The 21,357-nt window shown below is 44.8% G+C and overlaps 1 protein-coding gene across 4 annotated transcripts in view; it reads left to right on the top strand.

Annotated features, from left to right (window-relative positions):
• LRIG3 (leucine rich repeats and immunoglobulin like domains 3) overlaps nucleotides 1–21,357 on the top strand; it is a 49,472-nt gene that overhangs the window by 17,397 nt on the left and 10,718 nt on the right. For 3 of the 4 annotated variants that reach the window (XR_009048327.1, XM_057701007.1, XM_057701006.1), the window contains exons 4-13: nucleotides 9,566–9,697; nucleotides 10,254–10,397; nucleotides 11,428–11,571; nucleotides 11,887–12,030; nucleotides 12,447–12,590; nucleotides 13,499–13,579; nucleotides 14,898–14,969; nucleotides 17,145–17,216; nucleotides 17,707–17,870; nucleotides 19,981–20,301. Coding sequence is in view for 3 of the 4 variants with exons in the window: in XM_057701007.1 (XP_057556990.1) it covers nucleotides 9,566–9,697; nucleotides 10,254–10,397; nucleotides 11,428–11,571; nucleotides 11,887–12,030; nucleotides 12,447–12,590; nucleotides 13,499–13,579; nucleotides 14,898–14,969; nucleotides 17,145–17,216; nucleotides 17,707–17,870; nucleotides 19,981–20,301 (1,418 nt within the window). In the remaining variant the exon portion in view is untranslated. Of the gene's footprint in view, nucleotides 1–7,747; nucleotides 8,317–9,565; nucleotides 9,698–10,253; nucleotides 10,398–11,427; nucleotides 11,572–11,886; nucleotides 12,031–12,446; nucleotides 12,591–13,498; nucleotides 13,580–14,897; nucleotides 14,970–17,144; nucleotides 17,217–17,706; nucleotides 17,871–19,980; nucleotides 20,302–21,357 lie in introns of those variants that run through there. The other variant, XM_057701008.1, reaches the window with a different exon arrangement.

The raw sequence follows: 21,357 nt of genomic DNA, 5'->3' as shown, positions 1-21,357 counted from the left end.
TCATCCCCCCCCCGTGCTGTGCGTCTTATTCGCGAGGACAAACGTTAACCGCTTGGTGAGATCAGGACATTCTGTCTGCGATGCTCCTGGTCTGTCGGTCTGTGGACCACGTCAGAAAAATAAAGTGACATGAATTTAGCCTGATGTGTTCATACAGGATTAATCCTCTGTGTGATAACTTTATTCATTTGAGGTTCAAGAATAACGATGCCATGTTTTCTGGTTCATAGTATCATCTTAAGGTAAAATTTACACGGGCTAATGTTTTCTTAGGCTACCTACGCTGAATGTTTCAATAAAAGAAATGACAGTAACTTTTGTGAAGGAAGGTTTTGTTCATGTTCATTTTTAGAGGAAAGCTGGGTTTGTTCACGGATCAGGTTCCTGTTGAAGACGTCCCGTAAGGCATGGCGGACGGGGCACGTTTGTTTCACGCTGCCCCATCCTAGATCCCCCTTAAAATGAAAATCAGGGACTGAAGTGCACACAGGCAGCGACACAGAGAAAACAGGAGAGCAGACAGTCCGAGTGAAAGAGGCCCTACACATTTTTCAAGCAAGCACGCAAATTGTAAATGATTTTGGGAGAGGGAGTGAAACCCAAAAAAGCAAACCCATTTTTGCTGCAGAAGCTCAGGATGCTTCGGACACCCAAAGCCGGTAAAGACAGGGGTGCCGAGTAGAACTGAGAGCGAGGGATCGGTGAAAACTCTTTTATAAGAAGCGGACCTCCAGTTTCCCGCCTCCAAAACTTAAAGCCCCGCGACCCGACCTTGACGGAGGCAGAAAACTAGAGGTTTACTCTCCAGAGAGTCGAAACAAAATCTCTGGAACGTGGGGCGCAGGCCCAGCTGCGCAAGGGGTGGGGATGGAGGGTAGTATCAGGGAAATTAAGGCAGATTTGAACATGAGGGTGACGGTCATCCCCTCAGCTTACGTTCCCCTTTGCCTTCCCGGACACGAGCAGTCAGGCTTATCTCCGCCAGCCTGGAGGTTGGAGGAGTTGAGCAGTCAGACAGGTGCACGTGGACCCATCGTGAAACAGGCCACCTGTGCTGAGACTCACCAGTCGGCAAGGTTTTATCTCACAGCCCTCAGCAAGCTGTCCGGGGCTGCTTTCTGCTAAAGATGAGTGGATAGCCAGTGATCACAGACTCTTGACAGAGTTTCTAAGAATAAAGTCAGGGTCTGAAATACATAGGAAGAGGGAACTTTCCAGAGACAATGGAAGGAGAAGGGAACTTCAAAACGACTCAATATCTCTAGAGAGAGAGAGAGAGATGTTATATCCACAAGTTAAGAAAAGAGTAGTAAATAATAATAGTAAAAAGGAATATTTCAGAAAATAAGAAAGGGGCTCTTAAAGGTTGAAAGTATAATAACAGACACTTTAAAAAGGTAAGAGACATGTTGGAAGAAAGTTGAAAAACTCTCAAAAAGAAGAACCAAAAGACAAAAAGATGGAAAACAGGAGAGGGGAAAAATAAGAAAATTAGAGGATAAACTAAGAAGTCTGTCTAATTGGAATTCCATAAAGAGGCATCTATGGAAATAGAAAAAAGCAAGTTATCAAAGAGACAAAAAAAAAAATGCACAGAGCCAAGGAACACACATTTCTAGGTTGAAAGACCCTACTAGATGCCAGCAAATGAAAAAAAAAAAAGACCTACACGGAGGGACATCACTGCAGTTTTAGAATGTTGGGGTTAAAGAGAAGCTCTGAGAGGAGATAAAGTACAAAGCAGGTCACCTATAAGGATCAATAGTGTTTCTCCCAGCGTGAGCCTCACAGCATCACCTGGGAACCTGGTAGAAATGCAGATTCTCAGGTCGCACCCAGGTGTACTGAAACAGAGACCCTGAGTGTGGGGCCAACAGTCTGTGTTCCAAGGGACCCCCGCCCTGAGCTCCGATGCCTGTTGCAATTTAAGAAACTGCAGTTGAGACGCAGAATGACCGCTGGCTCCTCAAATTTACATCCTTGAATGTTGTGATAGAGTAAAACGGTCTTCAAAATCCTAAGGAACGTGATTTCTAATCTCAACTCTGTGCACACCCACCTGTCAGTCCCATAAAGACATTTCCAAGTATGAAAAAAAAAGTACTTCTGTGCATGGTTTCTTAGAAAGCTAATGGAGGATATGCCCCAGGAAAATGAGGGATTAAGCCAAGGAAGACTGGGCATCCAGGCCGTGGGACTCCAACAGGAAAGAAATCCCCCCAAAGTGAGGCCAGGATCTGTTAGAGGCCTCAGTTTTATATGATGATAATGTGAAGCGTCTATAGCAAATCTGGTCTTTTGAAGAACTGTCTTCCAAATCCACAGCTCCTTAGAGCCAGAAGAGGACATTTCCTCCCATTTCCTCCCACTGACAGTGAGAAAACCGAGGTTCACACAGTGTGGTAGATCAAGACATACAGCTGGGAACAGAATCAGACTCTCCTTGCTGGGGAACTGTGGTATGAACTGCTGCTTCGAAGAGCTCCTGCTTTTGACAGGTTGATTGATATATGAAATCCCAGTTTTATGTTTACTTTTTTCTGGCTGGCAGCTGTGGTGGTCATACCGCTTTCTGATGTACATGTGCCTCTTGGACCGCAGTTTAGGTACATCCTTACAGGCCAATCTAAAGCTTGATCGAGAGTTTCAAGACCAATTAAGACTATTTGGTCACTTCAGCGTCTTGAATCCATTCATTTAATCCTGAGTTTTGGGAACCGAAAGTGGATCAGAGATGTTCTTCAATCACAAGTAAATCACACACTCGTGGGGAGACTCAGACTCACAGCTTATGAACCAGAGCCGTGGATTCACCTGTGAACATGGCTGTGGCAGGCCCTGCCTCAAAAGAGAGGTAGGGGAAGTTTTTTAACTTTTACTAAGTAAAAGTAGAGTTAATTTTTATTGTATAGAATTCAGTTATTTCAGGTTAAAATGTCCAGTAAATGCGTTCTTTAGGCTCCTGTTGTCTCCTCAGACCTGCCCTTCCATTTCTGTTTACATAAAAGGACTAAACAATTTATATTTGGGGATCACGAAAGATTGTTTTGCATGTGATATGAATGAGTTTCCTACCTGTTATTTCTTGTTTCATGCTTGTGTATATTATAATTGGCACATAACTAGAGCCCCGATTATTGGAGGATTTCTGTATTTTAAAACATTGTAGGCAACTTTATCATGTTCACGATCCAAGAGCTAATTGTATTTTATGTTGACCTGGCTTTTAGCTGAAAGAATGGATTCTTTGCTCCTTACAGTGGCTCCTTTGCTGCGTAGTTATCACTAATTCTTCCAAGAATCTTCCTCCTTGCAGAAGCTTCCTCAGTTGGCTTTATCCTTTGATGCCACAGGACCAGTGGACCAGTCTAAACGTGTTCTTTTAATGAAACTACTTAATTATCTTTTTAGAAAAAAGAAAAAAAAGATGAGCAGAGACAGTTTATTTTTATCTGCATGGGAGAGGTTCTTTGCGTGCCAAGTCTCCCTGCTAAAAGAAGCCTAATATTATGGGGTGTTAGGTATTTCAGCCAAGGTAGTTTTCAAGGAAGCCTTTTTCTGGTGGGGGGGGGGGGTAGGGAGGGGAAGACGAGTTATTGTTGGAAATATAAGTGACCTGTAACGTGTTTGCAAAATGTAGTGTTTTCTTTAACAACTTGTAATACCCTTATAAATGACGTTAAAGCAGTTGTTTGCAAGTTATATATAGCAGTCAGTATTTCCTTGGGGCCGGGCTGACTGTCCCAGTCAGTATAGTTAGTGTGCTTGCTCTATGGTTGTGTGGCGTGACCACGGATTCAGCAATTTGTTGGCTGCAATAGCTGAATTGGACTTCAGCGATGTGGTCAGTGTAATGCATTCTAAGAAAAGGGGGCATTGCAACATGTTAAAAAAGTGGTTTCAGATTAAATTTCACCGCACATACCCTCTCTAAAAGGAAAATGCCACATGTGGGTACCTTCTCTCAATAGCCAAGCTTGTACGTCTTTACACATCAAGCTGCAAAGCCTTCCGCTGCCTTCATATTGTGCAATAGGTAGGAGGCAGTTGCAACTATTGACAGATACTTCTTATTCACCAAGAAGCTACAGTTTAATTGGTTTCAGGAATTCCAGTGTGAGAAAACCTGATATTCTGGTTCCTCACGAAGAATGTTCCACTCTGGGACTCTCCTCTCCGACTCCGGAAATAATCTAATACCATTTACATCCACTTCGGAGTGCCCGAAGCTCTTTTGAGACTCTCGTGCTTTCTGGAGATCACAGTGAGTCAAAAAGAAGCAACCATCATCACACCACGTGCTCATGTCCGTAGCCTCGTAGATGATATTTTACTGTTATTAATTTAGTCTGGGTTTACATTCATTGCAGGTGTTCCGAGTATCAGAACAAATGGACACATTTCTTGTATATAAGAATAACACACTTGTCCGTGTGTTCTTCTAGTGATTACAGACATGAAAATGCCAGAACTGGGCTCTTCTGGCTGTAGCATCTCGCACCTGAGCGAGGGGGGACGCTCGTCTGCTTTTGAAGGGGACCCCATGCTTTTAGAAGGCCTCTCCTATAAGCAGACAAGACACAGGGGTAGTGAGTAGCATGGATGGGAACTCCGCTAGTGCTGAACTGGTCCCTGTGTCCAGAGGCTGCGGAGCTGGAAGCCTGAGCCTGTGCGTCAGGGCAGGAGGAAAGCACAGCCTGTGCCCCGGAAACCGGAGGAAGAATGGTGCTTCAGCCCCAAAGCCGCCGCCATCATCCCTCCATCCATCCTCCTCGGTCCTGCGCACCTCCTCTGCCTGTCCCCCACCCAGTCCTTCTCCCCACTGCTGCCAGAACAGCCTTTCCAAAATGCACATCAGATATTGTCACCCCACCACTTGAAGTCCTCTGTCCTCCTCCCTGCACTTGATCTTGAGACAAAGGCCAAGTGCCTGATATTTTTTACAGGGTCGCACTTGACCTACCCTCATCTCCTTCCGGCACCTCAGTCCTGAACGTCCTCTTTCTCCAGTCTCCACTCGTGAACTCCCGCCGGCAGGGCTTTCTTCCATTTCCTCCAGGGGAAGGAATAAGCCTTGCCTTGCTCTGCACGCTGGCCTCCTCCTTGCCGTGGGAGGTTTTGCTGACGCCCACAGCCCTCCCACCGGTGTTTAGGAGACTGTCCTTTCTTCTTGCACGTATCTCTCTGTGGCCGCTCCCTCTTGCGTACCTGTTCCCCCCACTAGAGCTTCAGCGCTGTGAGGTCAGGGACCGTATCCATCTGCTCATTGCCAGGTCTTCAGCAAACATCACCCTGTGAAAATGCTAAGTCGGGTTTCCTTCTGCTTAAAGGTATTTGGCAAAGTAGGCTGAAAGGTGAAATTAGCGACAAAGTGAAACCATTATTGTTGGGCCCTGAGAAGCCAAGGCTGGCATACCTGGGCCTCCTGAGGGAACCATCTGCATTCCAGCTGACCAGGCCCCCAAGTCTGTGTTTGTCCACAAGGGGCTGATTATACTTGACCTCAGCCATGATTGGACCATGGAACGCCTTGTACTATCAACAAACATAGATGACCAAAATATTCCTGGTCCTTAAGATGGGTTTGCCCAAGGCTGAAATGCCTTCCAGTGCTCAGAGGACAGATTTTTGAACAATGGAAAGATGGCGTTTCCACGTTAACTTCAGTAATGGAAAAAGATACACAGTTTGGTTTGTTTTGTTTTGTTAAAGCATTGCACGTTTCCTGCCAAAAATATTAATTAACTGCAGCGCTTTTAATGTGTTCAGCAATTTGGGCATTTATCCATATTTGGAGAAGAATTGAAGCTGGAGTTGAATGGAGTCGTTGTCTCCTAGAAGTGGTTATTTATGACCGACTCTATTATGAAGGATGTTTATTTTGAGGGCTTTAGGTGATAGAAAGATTTTTTTAACCTAGTTTTTTAATGTAGTTCTTTTTTTTTAAACCCTTCTTGTTGATATAAAGCAAGTCTTTTTTTTAACTAGTACGTATCAGGTGGTTATTTGCCAGTTAGTCCGAGAGCTAATATGAAACTGCTATTTGGATTTAATTCAGTTCCATTAGAACAGAGTTAAAATTTTGTGATACAGGGACCATTATCCTGGCAGTTGTAAGGGATTTTTGTGCTGGGAAGCAGTGCTGACAAAGACGCCCTGTACAGGCTCCATTTATAACCAGGCACTTTCACACTGCAGTTTAGGAGGTGTGCAGCTCAGGAAATTGCTGGCTTTGGCTGGCGCATACTTTAACGGCAAGGAAAATTTTATCCGTCACTCAAGTAATTGGCAGTTTTAATACCTTGTTCATAATTACCTTATAAACAAACGAATACACAAACCAAAGACTGTAGGGCCTGTTATCTAACTTGTAGCCTTCTTTGACCAACATGATAGACACCTGTGGGTCTCCCACTCCCTCCCACCAAAAACCGGTTTGCTCCATTTATTGTGAAAACCTGTGGCTGTTTCTTCTTCTTGTTAAATGTAAGCGCAGCTGTACTAGCTAGCGCCAGACAACCTGGGGACCAAAACCAGATGCAGAATTTGATGGGAGGCAGTGGCGACGGACCGGACGGGGGGTGGGGGGGGAAGGAGATGAGAGTGGGATGCTTCAGGGTTACTCTGCTGTCTGTGGGGGGACCTCCTGGTAATGCAAACATTTGGGTTATGTATTTAAGAGAACATTTTTGTCCCCTAAAGTGTGGTTTTGTTTAACCCACACACCCTGACCCTGGGGCCCCGTGGCTTGTCTCTTGGACTGAATCCATCTCCGGGCCGTAGAAACTGACTAATTGCCTCACTTGCATTACCCTGTACCTCACAGCTAGATCAAGGGGGTTACATGCTGACGAATCCAGATGTGGGAAATGGTCACAATCAGAGGTCACAGCTGACTTGACTCTAAACAAAGTCTGTAAGACTTTATGGGAATCTGAGGGGCTTGATAGTTGTGACTTGTACGTGGGACTGCTAACCGCACCCCATCCCCAACCTCTTTTTTTAACCTCGCTATTCTTACAGAGTTCAGCTGTTAGGATATACATCACCCATGCCCGTTACCTTGTATAGGATTACTTTAAAAATGGGGTTAGATTTTTGGTTGACTTGGGTCAAAAAAGACGACTCCCAGGCAGCCCTTAAAAGTAACATAGGGAAGATTTTTAACATTATTTTGAGAAGTTTTGTTGGTGTATTGTTATTTACATAGATTTAAGATGTGCAGCCTGCTTTCTTCCCTTACTGGGGAAAGCAATACCTGGCATGTGCATATATTCAGGAAGCTGGTCTTCTGCTCTGTTGGGTGCCAAACACGTGCAAACTCTTGGTGGCCCTCTCATGCGCCTGGGGTGGAGGCAGAGCCTGGGGGTTCCTGCGTCCAAGGCGTCCTTAGCGTTGGCGTGGTGATGGCTCAGTGAGCTGCTGGGGGTTCCCACAGGAGTTTGGAACCAGTAGCTCAGTGCCAGAGTGGGAGGTTGCAGGCCTTTCTGGAGGTGCAGCTTCACATAGGATGTAATTGCCAAATTATATCTGAAACTGGTGGCGCAGTGGTTAAGAATCTGCCTGCCACTCAGTGGTTAAGAGTCCGCCTGCCACTCAGTGGTTAAGAGTCCATCTGCCAATGCAGGGGACACAGTTTCGAGCCTTGGTCTGAGAAGATCCCACACGCCGTGGAGCAACGAAGCCTGCGAGCCACAACTATCGAGCCCGTGTGCCACAACTACTGAAGCCCACACGCCTAGAGCCTGTGCTCTGCAATGAGGAGCCCACGCACCACATCGAAGAGTAGCCCCTGCTCGCCACAACTAGAGAAAGCCCGCGTGCAGCAATGAAGACCCAACGCAACCAAAAATAAATAAGTTTATTAAAAAAAAACCCAGAAGACAAAAACTGTATCCTGTGAAACAGCCTTCAGGGGCTGCTTTGGGACCAGTAGGGACTTACTCTGTGAGGTGGCCTGGGAGTGCTTGGACTTGTTAAATTAGTTTCCACATTTGAACACGAGAAATGTTATTAGAGGTAAATGGCATAATATATGAAAAACGCCTAGCACAGGACTTGGCTTCTAATATGTCCTCAGCATTGTCAGATTCCACATACATTCCAAGACGGGGAGAGATATCCAGCCCTGCTTCGAAGGAGTTCACAGTGTGACGGAGAAGACCAACAGCGTGCAAAGGGCTGTGTCGGACGCAGCAGGGGATTTGGGGAAAGCACGTAAGAGGTGCTCCTACCTCAGGAACCCTCGGTGATGGTGAGAGGCCTGCAGGTCATCGTGGGAAAGAGCTTAATGACTCGAAACAAATGCCGTTATTGGTAAGAAAGGTGCACCTACGAAAGCTCTTTCTAAGTTTTCCCCTTGAGTGAGGGTTTATCTGACGGTGGCAGCACGTGACTCCTCTGACGTACAGAGCTTTACTGAGAGCCTTCGGACTGTTTCATTGTTGCTTGAGCCGTAAAGCGAAGCCCCTTCTTCGTAGGTGGACTGTGCTGCATCCTAGCCTTTCTCCCTTGACGTGTTATTCTTCCCCTGCCTAGTGATGGGCTGAAAAGTTCAAGCTTCCTGATCTAATATGATGGCAATTAAGATGGCTTGCACATCAGGTTCATTCCTGTTTTCTAGCAAAATTGTCGTTCGGTGCTGAGTCTGCCCCCTGAAAACTGTTGTATTGATGACCTTTTAAAAGCTTTGACTTAACCTCTTTTTTGTTTTGTTTTGTTTATCTTCATTTGCGCGCTCATATCGTGTTCTGTGTGTGTACTGACCCGTTTGACAGACACCAGGCACATGTGGCTCTTCAGGGCCTGATGTGTGGCTGTAAGGAACTGAACTGTAACATTGAATTTTTATTTAAATGTAAAGTGCCGCATGTGGGTACCATGTTGAACATCATGGTCTGGTGTTTAAGACAGTTAATGTCAAACTTCTTCACAATCTCATTGTTCCCAGGGATTATTTAGACTGGTGTGCTCTTATAAATATTCAGAGCCTTGGAGCACATCCACTGGTTTTGAAGACTGTGGTAATGCATTGAAACTTGCTCTTTCTTAAAGAAAAAGAGATTTCTCTAGGATGGCTTTAAAAAAAGCCCAGTCTGCTGAGTATTTGAAGCTCATTGGCACCTGTAGCATGTATATTTTCCAAGAGAAGAGTTAGAAATAGGTTAAGTCTCAAGAGGAAAGAATAGGGAACTCACACTTCAGTGCCTGGATGCCAACGTGGTGCTAGTCATTTCCTATCCCATTTCACCAAACGATGAGGGAGAAGGACTGTTAACAAAATAACAGAAAGAAAAATCAGTTCAAGTGCATCGCATGGAGATAACCACAGTTGTTAAACACACCCAGATTTATATAGGAATGTTTTTGATAATTCTAATATTATGGTTTACTATTTACTGCAACATTAAAGTGACTGAAGAGTTGCTGTTTAACTTTTTAAAGTACTGTTCAGAGCAATCAGTTTTCCATATTTCTGAAGAACACATTAGAAAAAGGAAATATTTTTCACCTTTCAGATTGTTGTAGCATTAACCCTGTCATCTGTGCTGTTCTTTAAATCCAGAGCTGGAAACAAGATTGTGGAAATAGTACCTGAACATCTGAGACAGTTTCAGTCCCTTGAAACTTTGGATCTGAGTGGCAATAATATTTCAGAGCTTAAAACTGCACTTCCACCCCTACAACTCAAATATCTGTAAGTCAAGTTGCTTTTAACAAAAGTTTTCACCTGTGATGAAAATATTGTGCTGTATTAAAAACAAAGAAGCAACATTAAGATAAAGACCAGAACTCTAATTTTTACTGCTGTTGGATCAAACATGTAACCTTCTTTTTGACTGGTAATTTGTTGTAAGCCTGAATAACCACCATCTTCATTTTATTCTTACACTTTTGGATTACAAAAATGGAGACATCCTTTGACTGTTATAGAAAAACCAAGTTCTTCTTTAAAAAATTAATCAACATTAAACCACTGGTGTGTTTCATTCATAAATGAGTTTCAGAAAAATCAGGTAGGCATCTCTAACAAATGTTTGTACTTTTCAGATATTTTAGTCACTCTTTCCCCAGAAATATGTGCGAATCATAGTTGATATTGGCCAGCAAGGACCTAACGAATTAATTATTTTAAGTGTCCACTGTTACAAAGGATGGGTAGGTCCTCTGGAGAGTCTTTATATACAGAGAATACATGCACTTTAACTTCCAAAAGAGCCAGGAAGAGATGCTCACCTTCAGACGTTCAACAGGTACATCAACAGCAACCGAGTCACATCCGTGGAACCTGGGTACTTTGACAATTTGGCCAACACACTCCTGGTGCTGAAGCTGAACAGGAACCGAATCTCAGCTCTCCCGCCCAAGATGTTTAAGCTGCCCCAACTGCAGCACCTGTAAGTGACATGCTCTCTTAGATACTGTTTCCTCACCTCTCCTAAACCCCAAGCATCTACCCCCTAAAATCCACAATGTCGCAGAAGGAGTTTAGAAGTAAGGATACAGCTGCCTGTCCCCCAAGCGCTGGAGTTGTAGAATCTCTGATTCAGAAAGAGCCTTGGAAGTCACCTGGTGCAGGCTTCTGCCTGACGAGGCAGGCTGGCTGGCTCCTGAAAGCGTGAGCTGTGCCGTCATTGAACAGCCTGCATACAGAGGCATCATGATGGCCCTGAAGAGGTGTGGACAGCCGGGGATGGTGACGATAGTACCAAGCACTGGGGGGAGGGCCCTGATAGCTTCAGGAGATGGAAACAACTGGCTCGTTACTCACGGTGGAGCCATCTGTGAACAGGCGTCTACAGCGTAGTGGTTTCCAGGCTTGGCTGCATATTACAGACACTTGGGGAGCCTTTAGAAATCCCAGTGCCCAGGCCACACCCTAGCCCAGTTACATCAGAACCTCTGGGGGTAAGATCCAGCCTTCAATAGTTTTTTAAAACTCCCCAGGTGATTCCAGGGTGCAACCAAGGTTGAGAGTGACTGCCTTAAAGAGAAAGCATTAAGCACAGAATGAATCGTGACACAGAGGCATCAACTGTTGTCAGCAGTTGAACAGGATATACTTGACAGCCCTGCTTCTGATTAGACTTCGTGTTTTAACGTGATATTCAGTACTCCCATTCTGGATACTTTAAAAACCAATATTAATGTGTTTACTTCTATACTGAATGGATGATAGTTGAGAAATTAAAGTGCCGTCTGGTGTCAGTATTTTGTTATTCCGAAAAGAACATCACATGTTTCAGAAGGAAATTTGCTCACTGCTAATCAATCAGAATTGCTCTCAATAAAAATGTTTAGAAATGTATAACATTCGATGTAATTTAACACAGGCTGGTTTAACTATATTGTACTTGTGTCACATTTTATGACTGCCTCCAGAATTTATCACATAAGCTAACTGTTAAACTGTAACATCCAATGCAGTGAACTGAACCGAAACAGGATTAAAAACGTAGATGGGCTCACGTTCCAAGGGCTTGGTGCTCTGAAGTCTCTGAAGATGCAAAGAAACGGAGTGACAAAACTGATGGACGGAGCTTTCTGGGGGCTGAGCAACATGGAAATCTTGTAAGTGCAGGTGGTCTGTTCCCACTTGGGTGGTATGATCACGGGACGCTCAGTGAGCATGAAGCAGCTTTTATGTGAAATCCTCTGTGAAAATCTCATCGTGTACAATCTTCTAGAACTGAATATTTCGTTTTTGTTTCAGGTAACATGACTGAGAATTTATAAGCGTAGTTTTTTCTGCCGATGTCTTTGTATAACGAAAGCTGCCTGTCTAGTAACAATAGGAGTATGTAATAGGTTGTAATCACATGTCCCCTTTGAAGAGTCTAGATGATGAACTGGGGATCCCGCCTTTGGTTCTCGTTGTAACTGTAGGCAGCTGGACCATAACAACCTCACAGAGATTACCAAAGGCTGGCTTTACGGCTTGCTGATGCTGCAGGAGCTCCATCTCAGCCAGAATGCCGTCAGCAGGATCAGCCCTGACGCCTGGGAGTTCTGCCAGAAGCTCAGTGAGCTGTGAGTTGCCTTTCATTCTCCGCAGGTTCGAGAGCAGGAATCATGCCAGGACATGAGCTTCTTACCACCGATCTGTGAAATTTTCATAACAGAGTTTCCAAGGTGACAGCTTTTTTCACAGGCAACCGAGTCGTAGTTTTGTTGTGATCAGTTGTAGCCAGCTCTGCTGTTTCGGTCCTGTGGCCCCTGGGCTAAAGCAATGGTGGTGATTCTCAAATAAGGAGAATTCTTTTTTAAATTGCTAGGATTAGAAATAATGTTTACCTGCGTATTATTAAGAAGGCAGAGTTTTAAAATAAGGACTATTGTGATAATATATATTACCTGGTGTGTGTGTGTGTGTGTTTAACAAATCGTTGCATTAAACTGGAAAATAAAAGCTATTGTTTGGTTTTCTGTTCCTTTTTTCTTTACAGGGACCTAACTTTCAATCACTTATCGAGGTTGGATGATTCAAGCTTCCTGGGCCTCAGCTTGCTAAATACACTGCACATTGGGAATAACAAAGTCAGCTACATCGCTGATTGTGCCTTCCGGGGGCTTTCCAGCTTAAAGACGTTGTAAGTTACACATTTTGCTCTGCCTCCATGAACGTGATTGGTTCCTACATGTGCCCGCTTTTCTGCGAGCAGGTCCCCTTTGTTGTGAAGGAAATGTGTACAGCCTCAGACGGAGTGTCTTAATCTTTCCCAGATCAGTTTGATTAAAATCGGTCCATTTCATCCATGTGTGCTCCTAAAGGGATTAAAAAGGACAGTGATCAGATGGGTTCGGTGATTACAGTCAGCCTTCTCAGGATCTCCTGCTCAAGAGGGAACCAGTTTTAAGTCCACAAACTGCTCTTCGTAAAAACGCAGATTGAAAACTACCCAGAGCAAAAGAGATACACAGAGGGCAACAGAGGACGACTCCTGATCGTCAGACTGGATCTCTGTCCCAAGAGAAAGAAGAGAGAGCTGGATTAGTTGATCTTTGAAAAATCTCTCAAACGTTCATTTTAATGTTGTGCAATGGGCCTTTGGGTTTTGCACTGTCAGAAACTTTTGCTCTGTTCACTATTTGAAGCATTACATAATTGAAAGACATGCTGTGTGCTTTGGCAAACGACTCCTTTTGTGGTTGGAGCAGTGGTTTTAAAGTTTCATGTATTTTTCAGACTACTCAAGTCTTTCAGAATTTAGTCATCTTGATAGAGGAGTTCATAGGGCCAGAGTCAACTGTCCTGATTTCGGGCAAAAGTGTAAAATGTTGTTGAGGGAGGAGGGTGGGATGTAAGAGGTACGTTGGGGAGCGGAGTTTTCTGTTGTTGTGAAAGGGGCAGGGATGATAGAGGGAGTTATGAGAAATTTATTACAAATTACATGCCACCTGGGTAGTGATCTTAGATTTCTAGCTTATCGCTAATGAGAATACCTGTATCTTTTAAGTACCCAGTACCAGTTTCAGTAACTGTCCTTTTTTTAACCAGGGATCTGAAGAATAATGAAATTTCCTGGACCATTGAGGACATGAATGGCGCTTTCTCTGGGCTTGACAAACTGAGGCGGCTGTGAGTATCGTTTGCTTCATAATTTGCGTCACTCTTTGACCTAATTTTTTTTTTTTTTTTTTTTTGGCCGTACTGTGCAGCTTTCAGGATCTTAGTTCCCCAACCAGGGACTGAACTCAGGGCCTGGCAGTGACAGCACCGAGTCCTAACCACCGGACGTTTTGTCTTAATGGAACTCAGTTCCACACACAAGTTGACACCTTTAAAGAGTTTTGTTCTTTGTTTTCTGTGTTTTTTTATCCATCTTTATTGGAGTATAATTGCTTTACCCTGTTGTGCTGGTTTCTGCTGTACAGCAAGGTGAATCAGCTGTGTGCGTACCTACATCCCCTTACCCCCTCCCTCCTGCGCCTCCCCCCCGCCCTCCCCATCCCACCCCGCCAGGTCGTCACAGAGCACGGAGCTGCTCTCCCGCGCGCTGCAGCAGCCTCCCACCACTAGCCATCTGTTTTACACGTGGTGGTGTGTCTGTCAGTGCTACTCTCTCACTGCGTCCCAGCCTCCCCTCCCCCCGTCACATCGGTGCTTCGTCTGCTCGCTGCCGTTTGTCGTTTGCCCTCATGCCCGCTGTTAGGCGAGGTGTGTATTAATTAGATTTCCTGCCCTGGGTACAGTGGTTTCACGCAACACCTGGGTGAGCGCCGCTGCTCTTAGCATCCGGATAAGAATTTCAGGTTGTTTCGCGTGCTTAGGCGCTTGGGAGTACCGTTGTGTGCAGGCTGGCACACATCCTCAGTTCAGCGTTTTGAGACGTCCAGTGTTGCACGTCCCTCGCGGAAGTGTTTAAGTGAAGCGATCCGGTGACCAGCGGTGACACTGCTGCGGGTTCCAGGCAATTCAGGATAAAAGCATGGGTCTGTTTAGCCACAGTACGGCCTTGCAGGTGCAGAGTCTGTGTTTTCAGTGCGTGATTTTCAAACTGACTTCCATTTAGTCCTAAACCTCTGTGGGTATCCGTGGGGGTGGGCGGGTGAGGAGAAAGTCTCCCCTAGTACCTGATTTATTTATTAGCGTTCTGAGGCATTTTACTTGGAATAAAGTTTCTGTCTCTTTGAAAAATCACTGCTTTAATTTAACCATCAGGGTAACTTCTCGAATACCAGTTTTTGCTGGGTTCTCTGTCAAATGTTTTGTCACCATGCTGAACTATATTACTGAAATAGAAGACACAGATACATTTTTTTAGGGATATATTGTTTAATTGAAGAAAATAGAATATTCACAAATGATTTAAAAAGCAGTTCTTTTCATGAGAATTGTACTCCAAATGGCTGTTACTAACTGTTCCATTATAATTTTTTTTTTTTTTTTTTTTTAGAATACTCCAGGGAAACCGGATTCGATCCATTACCAAAAAAGCCTTCACTGGTTTGGATGCATTAGAACATCTGTGAGTAGCAGAAATCTAGTTAGCCTGAAGGCAGTCTTGAGATGGTTATCTACTTATATGTCATGAAAGATAACACAAACTAGCCTGTAATTTTGTTGGTTTCCTCTCAGTACCATAAAATACATACAGAGCTATCCGTCCCTTGTCTACTTAGCTACCTATGTATCTGTCTGTGTATCTCTGTGAAAGTGTAAGTGTATAGGTACATATTTCTTTTGCCTTTAAGAACATTGCTATACATCACCTTTGAGTTTTCTTTTAGTTATTTTTCTCAAGCAGTGGTGTATTTAATTGTTTAAAAAACTACCATTTATCACACACCCACTGCACATCAGGCATTATGCCAGGGGTTTATTTATATTTTCTCATTTTATCCTCATGAGAAGACTGTTTAATAGCTAGTGTTATCTTGACGTGTAAGTTAAGAAGGGGTAGTTCTGAGGGTCCATGGACCCCGCTGGACCGTTAAGAAGGTGACTTGCATTTCAACGATGGAAAAAGACGGTCCACCCCCCAGTCCTTGAGAGATGACAGGAGAATTTTAACACTACGTGGGGAACTTTTGTTTGTTGTTGGGGCTGTTTCATTACAAAGCAGACAGCCCATTTTTCCTCCGTTATTCTTTTCCTCGTTCTCCTTTGCAACTAACCTACGCCTTAGCAGTTGGCAGAAGCAGGGCTCGCGGCAGCCTCTGCTCTCACAGCGCCTCTCGCCTTCACAACCTCTGCGCCCAGTGACTCCCGGCACACTTAGGGACTGAATATTTTCAGACACTAGGAGCACACGCTACCCAGCCGTGACAGGAGCCAACGCCTATAGGAGCGCAGAGCCCACCCGCTTCGGAGAACCATGGGTGCACGTGTATGTGTTCCGTGGGGGCCTGAGGCAGCATGGAGTGTGTCCACCCTGATTATTAAAGAACGCTTACAGCCAGAAGCTTTGTGATCTGTTCATCTGGACAAAGGAGGCCGTGATGTAGAGTACAGGCTGGCTCTGTCCCGTCGTCGGTGCCGTGTGTGTGGGGGGCTGTTCCCGGGCACCACCACCTCACCGTCCTCCGACGGAGCCCCGGGCGCAGGCAGCTCTGCCGCCCCAGCCGCGCCGGCCGTGCCCCAGGGCAGGCTGTAGCGGGGTGACTCTGCAAAGCACCGTCGGGAAGGGCGGGCGGGTATCGCTGGGCTTACCGAAAGAAATTATTTTCAAAGGGAAACTGGCCAGAAGGGTTTGTCATCTGACCCGTTCCATTTCCGGACGGCGGAACTCTTGGCTCCGTGCAGTGTCAGCCTCTGCTTCAGTTTCCTACACCTTCACGACTCTCTCAGCCTCCCTCTTTCTCTGCTCACGGTTGGCCCCTTGATTCCGTCATCGGTCGCCCCTTGTCTCCTTCAGCATCCCTGTTGTCCGCTCTGACCCTTGTAAAGGAAGGGACAGCGGCCACCGCCGTGGAGAGGCCTTTAACTCACGCTGCCCGTAAGCACCACCCAAGAGTAAAGCCAGCCCGGCCTGCGCTGGCCTCTCTTGACCGCCCCGCCTGGGCGGCTGTGTGCTGGTCTGTTGCCGTGAGTCCCTCTTGTCCGAGCACCTGCCTGTCGCCCCGTGGGTGAGCTGTGTGGGGCAGCATAGGCCAGGGGCTGAAAGCATGGGCTTTGAAACGGAAAATAATGGAGTTCAGATCTCATCTGGCCCTCTCGTGCCGAGCCACGGTGGTGATAGCATCTTCTTTGGGGTCTCTGTGGGGAGTAAATGTGATAACGGGTGAATGGAAATCGCTTCACGGGGTTGCATGTCCTGGAAGGTATTCTGCACGTGATGGTTTGTTAAGAGCATCATTGTGAGGCGTTTTATTTGTGTATTTAAAAGTTACTGATGGTTGCTCATTTGAATAATGAGAACTGCAATACACGCGGCAGACCCGCTTAGGCCCTTAAGAGTCAGAAAACCTGTATGTGGTGATATCACATCTCTCTCACATGACAGAACCTGCCTCTGATGCAAATATCCTTGTTCTGAATCCGAGCTCCCTCACGCATTCTTCCAGCCACCCCCAGGGGTGCCTTTCCGCACACAGGGTATTTTTGTGGAGCGTGGGGGTGGGCAGTGCGGGCGCAGCCTTTATCTGAGGACACAGAGGGACCATAACGGCCTCTAACGTATTTGATTTGGTCGCTTTTTCAGAGACCTGAGTGACAACGCGATCATGTCCTTACAAGGCAATGCCTTTTCACAGATGAAGAAACTTCAACAACTGTAAGCGCTTCTTTTCCTTCCGGGAGTTTCACATAGGGCATCGAGGGGGAACCTGTCGTGGTGTGGGTCATCCTGGATGATGTATTCATAGAAAGTGTCTGGCGCTTTCGGCCCATTCCTTAACTTTTATTGCCAGAAAGCAAGAGGAGTCGGTTTTTCGTTGCCTTTGTTGAAAAGAGGAGTTTGTTTTTCTTTCTGTTACAAATGGGGACGCGATATAGTACAGTGCCTCCTCCTAGCAGCCGGCGTTGGGTCGTTAGGTACTGTCAGCACGTCAGCACGTCTGTCTGCGCCATCGGTGAGGACACCGCCCACAGAAAGCACTGCTAGCTCCGTGCCTTGCGTTTTAAGATGGACTGTAGGGTATTTATCCCATGGGATGTGTGGATTTGGTTTCCCCATTCGTTGCTTTGTTAATATTTACTTGAGTTTATACTTGTAGCAATCTGCATTTCCTGCAGGACAAATTGCATGTAATGACTTTCCTCAGGCACTTAAATACATCCAGCCTGCTGTGCGATTGCCAGCTAAAATGGCTCCCGAGGTGGGTGGCGGAGAACAACTTTCAGAGCTTCGTAAATGCCAGCTGCGCCCATCCTCAGTTGCTGAAGGGAAGAAGTATTTTTGCCGTGAGTCCAGATGGCTTTGTGTGTGGTGAGTGGAACTATGGCCTTAGCCTTTTCTATTCATTCTTCTTTTTTTTCACTCATTTGTCCAAATAATGGGCTGTGTTCCCTTCATAAAGCTCTTATTTCTGCTGAGGTAGTTGAGAATGTATCTGCAGTTCGCTGGTGATCACAGGTTTACTGATGAAAAAATCTTTTTTCTATAATTTCTTCCTCTTTGTGTTGGCTTCAGGGTGGAAAGAGAATGACCTTGGATCTTGGGAGAATTGAAGGATAGTCACAGCCCTGCTACTTCACTGTGGTTCCCTCAATCTCAGTCTTTGAATCTATGAAATGGGAACGCTGCTGTCTGCTCTCCCCAGCTCCAGGCTGTTGAGAGGCTCTCGTGAGCTCAGCGAAGAGATTGACTTAAATGCTGTGCAAATGCTGTTTATGGTGACTAGAAAGAGAAAATTATTAGCTAGTGATTTATAGGCTGCTAAAAATTTTACTATTGGTGGGTAAAACATTACAAGTAGCAAAAAGTTTCAGTTTGTTATGAATAAATTTAAGGTCCATTGTTTTAGCATCTAAGCATCTCAGTGTTGGAAATCTGCTTACCCAGCATCAGGTATCTAGTTAGCAGATCTGGCTCAAAACCCCAAGTTTTCATCTCTCTGTTGCAGTCTTCTGTCTGCTACACGACACTGCTGTTTACTGTTTGCTGCCATGGAGACCTTTGTAAAACTAAATGTGTGTATAAAACATGAAATCAAAATTCACTTGAATTTTAGTATGTGTGTTAAGATATTACAGAACCTAATTCTAGATTGGCCTTTACAATTTTATTTAAAACTGCTTTGCCTATGATTGTTTAGTTAAGTACAAGAAAGACATATTCTCTTTTTAGGTTGCAGCATTAAATGGTGCCAATAGTTTCTGGAAATAAAACATCTTATGTAGCTTTTGGATCTAAATAAGCATTTGGCATTCATCTATAATGGCCTGAGCTATTCCTTTTCTGTGGTCTTTATTTCTCAGTTCTCTAGTCTCAAGATATGAACTCTCTATTATTTTGAGACTAGATGTGTATATATAATATCCATAGAGTTTTCACTCCCTCCATTGTGAATCGGAACATTGATTTACCAGAAGAGAATTTTAGAATAGTCATACAGAAGAAACTATCCTGATGACAGCGTGCAGGCGTGACAGTGGAAACTAGCTGCATTGGGGTCATCAGAGGGCCCCCCCATACGCCACTCACACACACGCACACACTCACACACATGCACATACACATGCACACGTGTGCACACACACACACACACACGTGCACATTAGTTTTTCATAGCACCCAAATCATGCATTTGGTTGCTTTAAGATGCTTGCTTCTGGGTTTAGACCACCTTAGAGAAACTGAAGTTTAAAAAGGTAACTTTTCCAAAAAGTAACAGAGAAGTAAAAATAACTGTTTGGAATGAAAGAGTGGCTCAGCTGTAATTATAATGTAGCTCTGACAGTGCCGCACCGCGGCCTGATGGGCCGTCCGCGCTGAACTCCAGGCTGGAACCAGGGGCTCACAGGGAGCTGGAGGGGTGCTCTTTCTTTCACTACAGGGTTGTTTTTTCCTGCTCTACCTAAAAATGACTGCTCTATGCTAAGAGTTCTGTTTTTGGTAAATGGGGTGTTAATTGCTGTCTTTAGTGATATCGACTATCATTATTGATGTTTGATTTCTTAATTTTTCTTCTTATTTGTGGAGAACATAGGGGAAAGATTCAGTTCCTAATAGTAGCATTTAAAGATGATCCACGAGCCTGGAAGTGTCTTAATCTTAATCAATTTCTTCTTGTATTTATGTTAAAAAAAAAAAAAAAGCACAAGAGGTCTGTAGTAAACTGTATTCCAAAATATCAGTCTCCTCTTAGTTTAATGGTGAATAAATAGGTCTCAGACTCCATTGGAACTGGATGAATTACTTTATAAACTCTCAGGCTGTCATTTCAACACTGGGCCTGGTAGTCTATCTGTGAAAGACACACAGAGGGTAAAACCTCAGCCACTGTTTGTTTTGAGTTTCTTGGTGTTTGAATCTGAGTAACATTGGACTCTCAGGCTTTAAAACTGTATTGTTTCCTCCTCTCCATTTTGGACAGATGATTTTCCTAAGCCCCAGATCACGGTTCAGCCAGAAACGCAGTCGGCAATAAAAGGTTCCAATTTGAGCTTTATCTGCTCGGCTGCCAGCAGCAGCGACTCCCCAATGACTTTTGCTTGGAAGAAAGACAATGAGCTCCTGCACGATGCTGAGATGGAAAATTACGCGCACCTCCGGGCCCAGGGTGGCGAGGTGATGGAGTACACCACCATCCTTCAGCTCCGCAACGTGGAATTCGCCAGCGAAGGGAAATATCAGTGTGTCATCTCCAATCACTTTGGTTCATCCTACTCTGTCAAAGCCAAGCTCACAGTAAACAGTATGGGATCTGACTTTTCCTTTTGCATTTAAAGACACGTTTTAGAAACAGAAAGTACCTGGTTTGCTCTCTTTTTCTTATTGCTGGCCCTGTCCTCTGCACGTGTAGTCCTCCACCTAACCGTTCCTTTCCCTGCCTCTCACTCCACAGTATTAATATGCTTGGTTATTTGTATCTAAGCAAGCAGGTGCTGTGTTGGAGCTGTGTTAGCACGTTGGGTAACCCGGGTGAACCAGGCACTTTTTGCTTTTTGAGAGTTCACAGTGTAGTGGTCTGATGTGGGAGGCCGTGAACTATAGAGGTGAAAGATATCACCTTTTTCTTTTTAAATTGAAGTATAATTGATTTACTATATTGTGTTAGTTTCAGGTATACAGCAAAGTGATTCAGTTACATATATATATATTTTCAGATAATTTTCCGTTATAGGCTGTTACAGGATATTGAATACCGTTCCCTGTGCTGTACGGTAAATCCTTGCTGCTCATCTGCTTTATGGATAGTAGTTTGTATCTGTGAACCCCGCACTCCTAGTTTCTCTCTCCCCCTCTCCCTTTCCCCTTTGGTAACCGTTAAGTTTGTTTTCTGTGTCTGTGAGTCTGTTTGCTTTGTATGTATATATTAGTTTATTGTTTAGATGCCAGATATGTGATATGATATTTGTCTTTGTCTGACCTCACTTAGTATGATAGTCTCTAGGTGCACCCATGTTGCTGCCAATGGCAACATTTCATTCTTTTTTATGGCCGTGTAATATTCCATTGTATACATGTACCACATCTTCTTAAACAAGTTGTCTGTTGATGGGCACTTAGGTTTCTTCCATGTCTTGGCTGTTGTAAGTTGTGCTGCAGTGAACATTGGGGTGCATGTGTCTTTTTGGATTATGGTGTTCTCTGGGTATATGCCCAGCAGTGGGATTGCTGGGTCACATGGTAGTTCTATTTGTAGTTTTTTAAGGACCCTCCACACTCTTTTCCGTAGTGGTTGCACCAGTTTACATTCCCACCGACAGAAAGCACACCAGCCTTCACTCAGAGATCTGGGTTTTAGTCC

This window comes from Hippopotamus amphibius, chromosome 12, assembly GCF_030028045.1.
Source record: "Hippopotamus amphibius kiboko isolate mHipAmp2 chromosome 12, mHipAmp2.hap2, whole genome shotgun sequence".
NCBI classification, from domain to species: domain Eukaryota; kingdom Metazoa; phylum Chordata; class Mammalia; order Artiodactyla; family Hippopotamidae; genus Hippopotamus; species Hippopotamus amphibius.
Note: the sequence above shows the minus strand (reverse complement) of the source record. Positions and strands in the feature narration are given on the sequence as shown.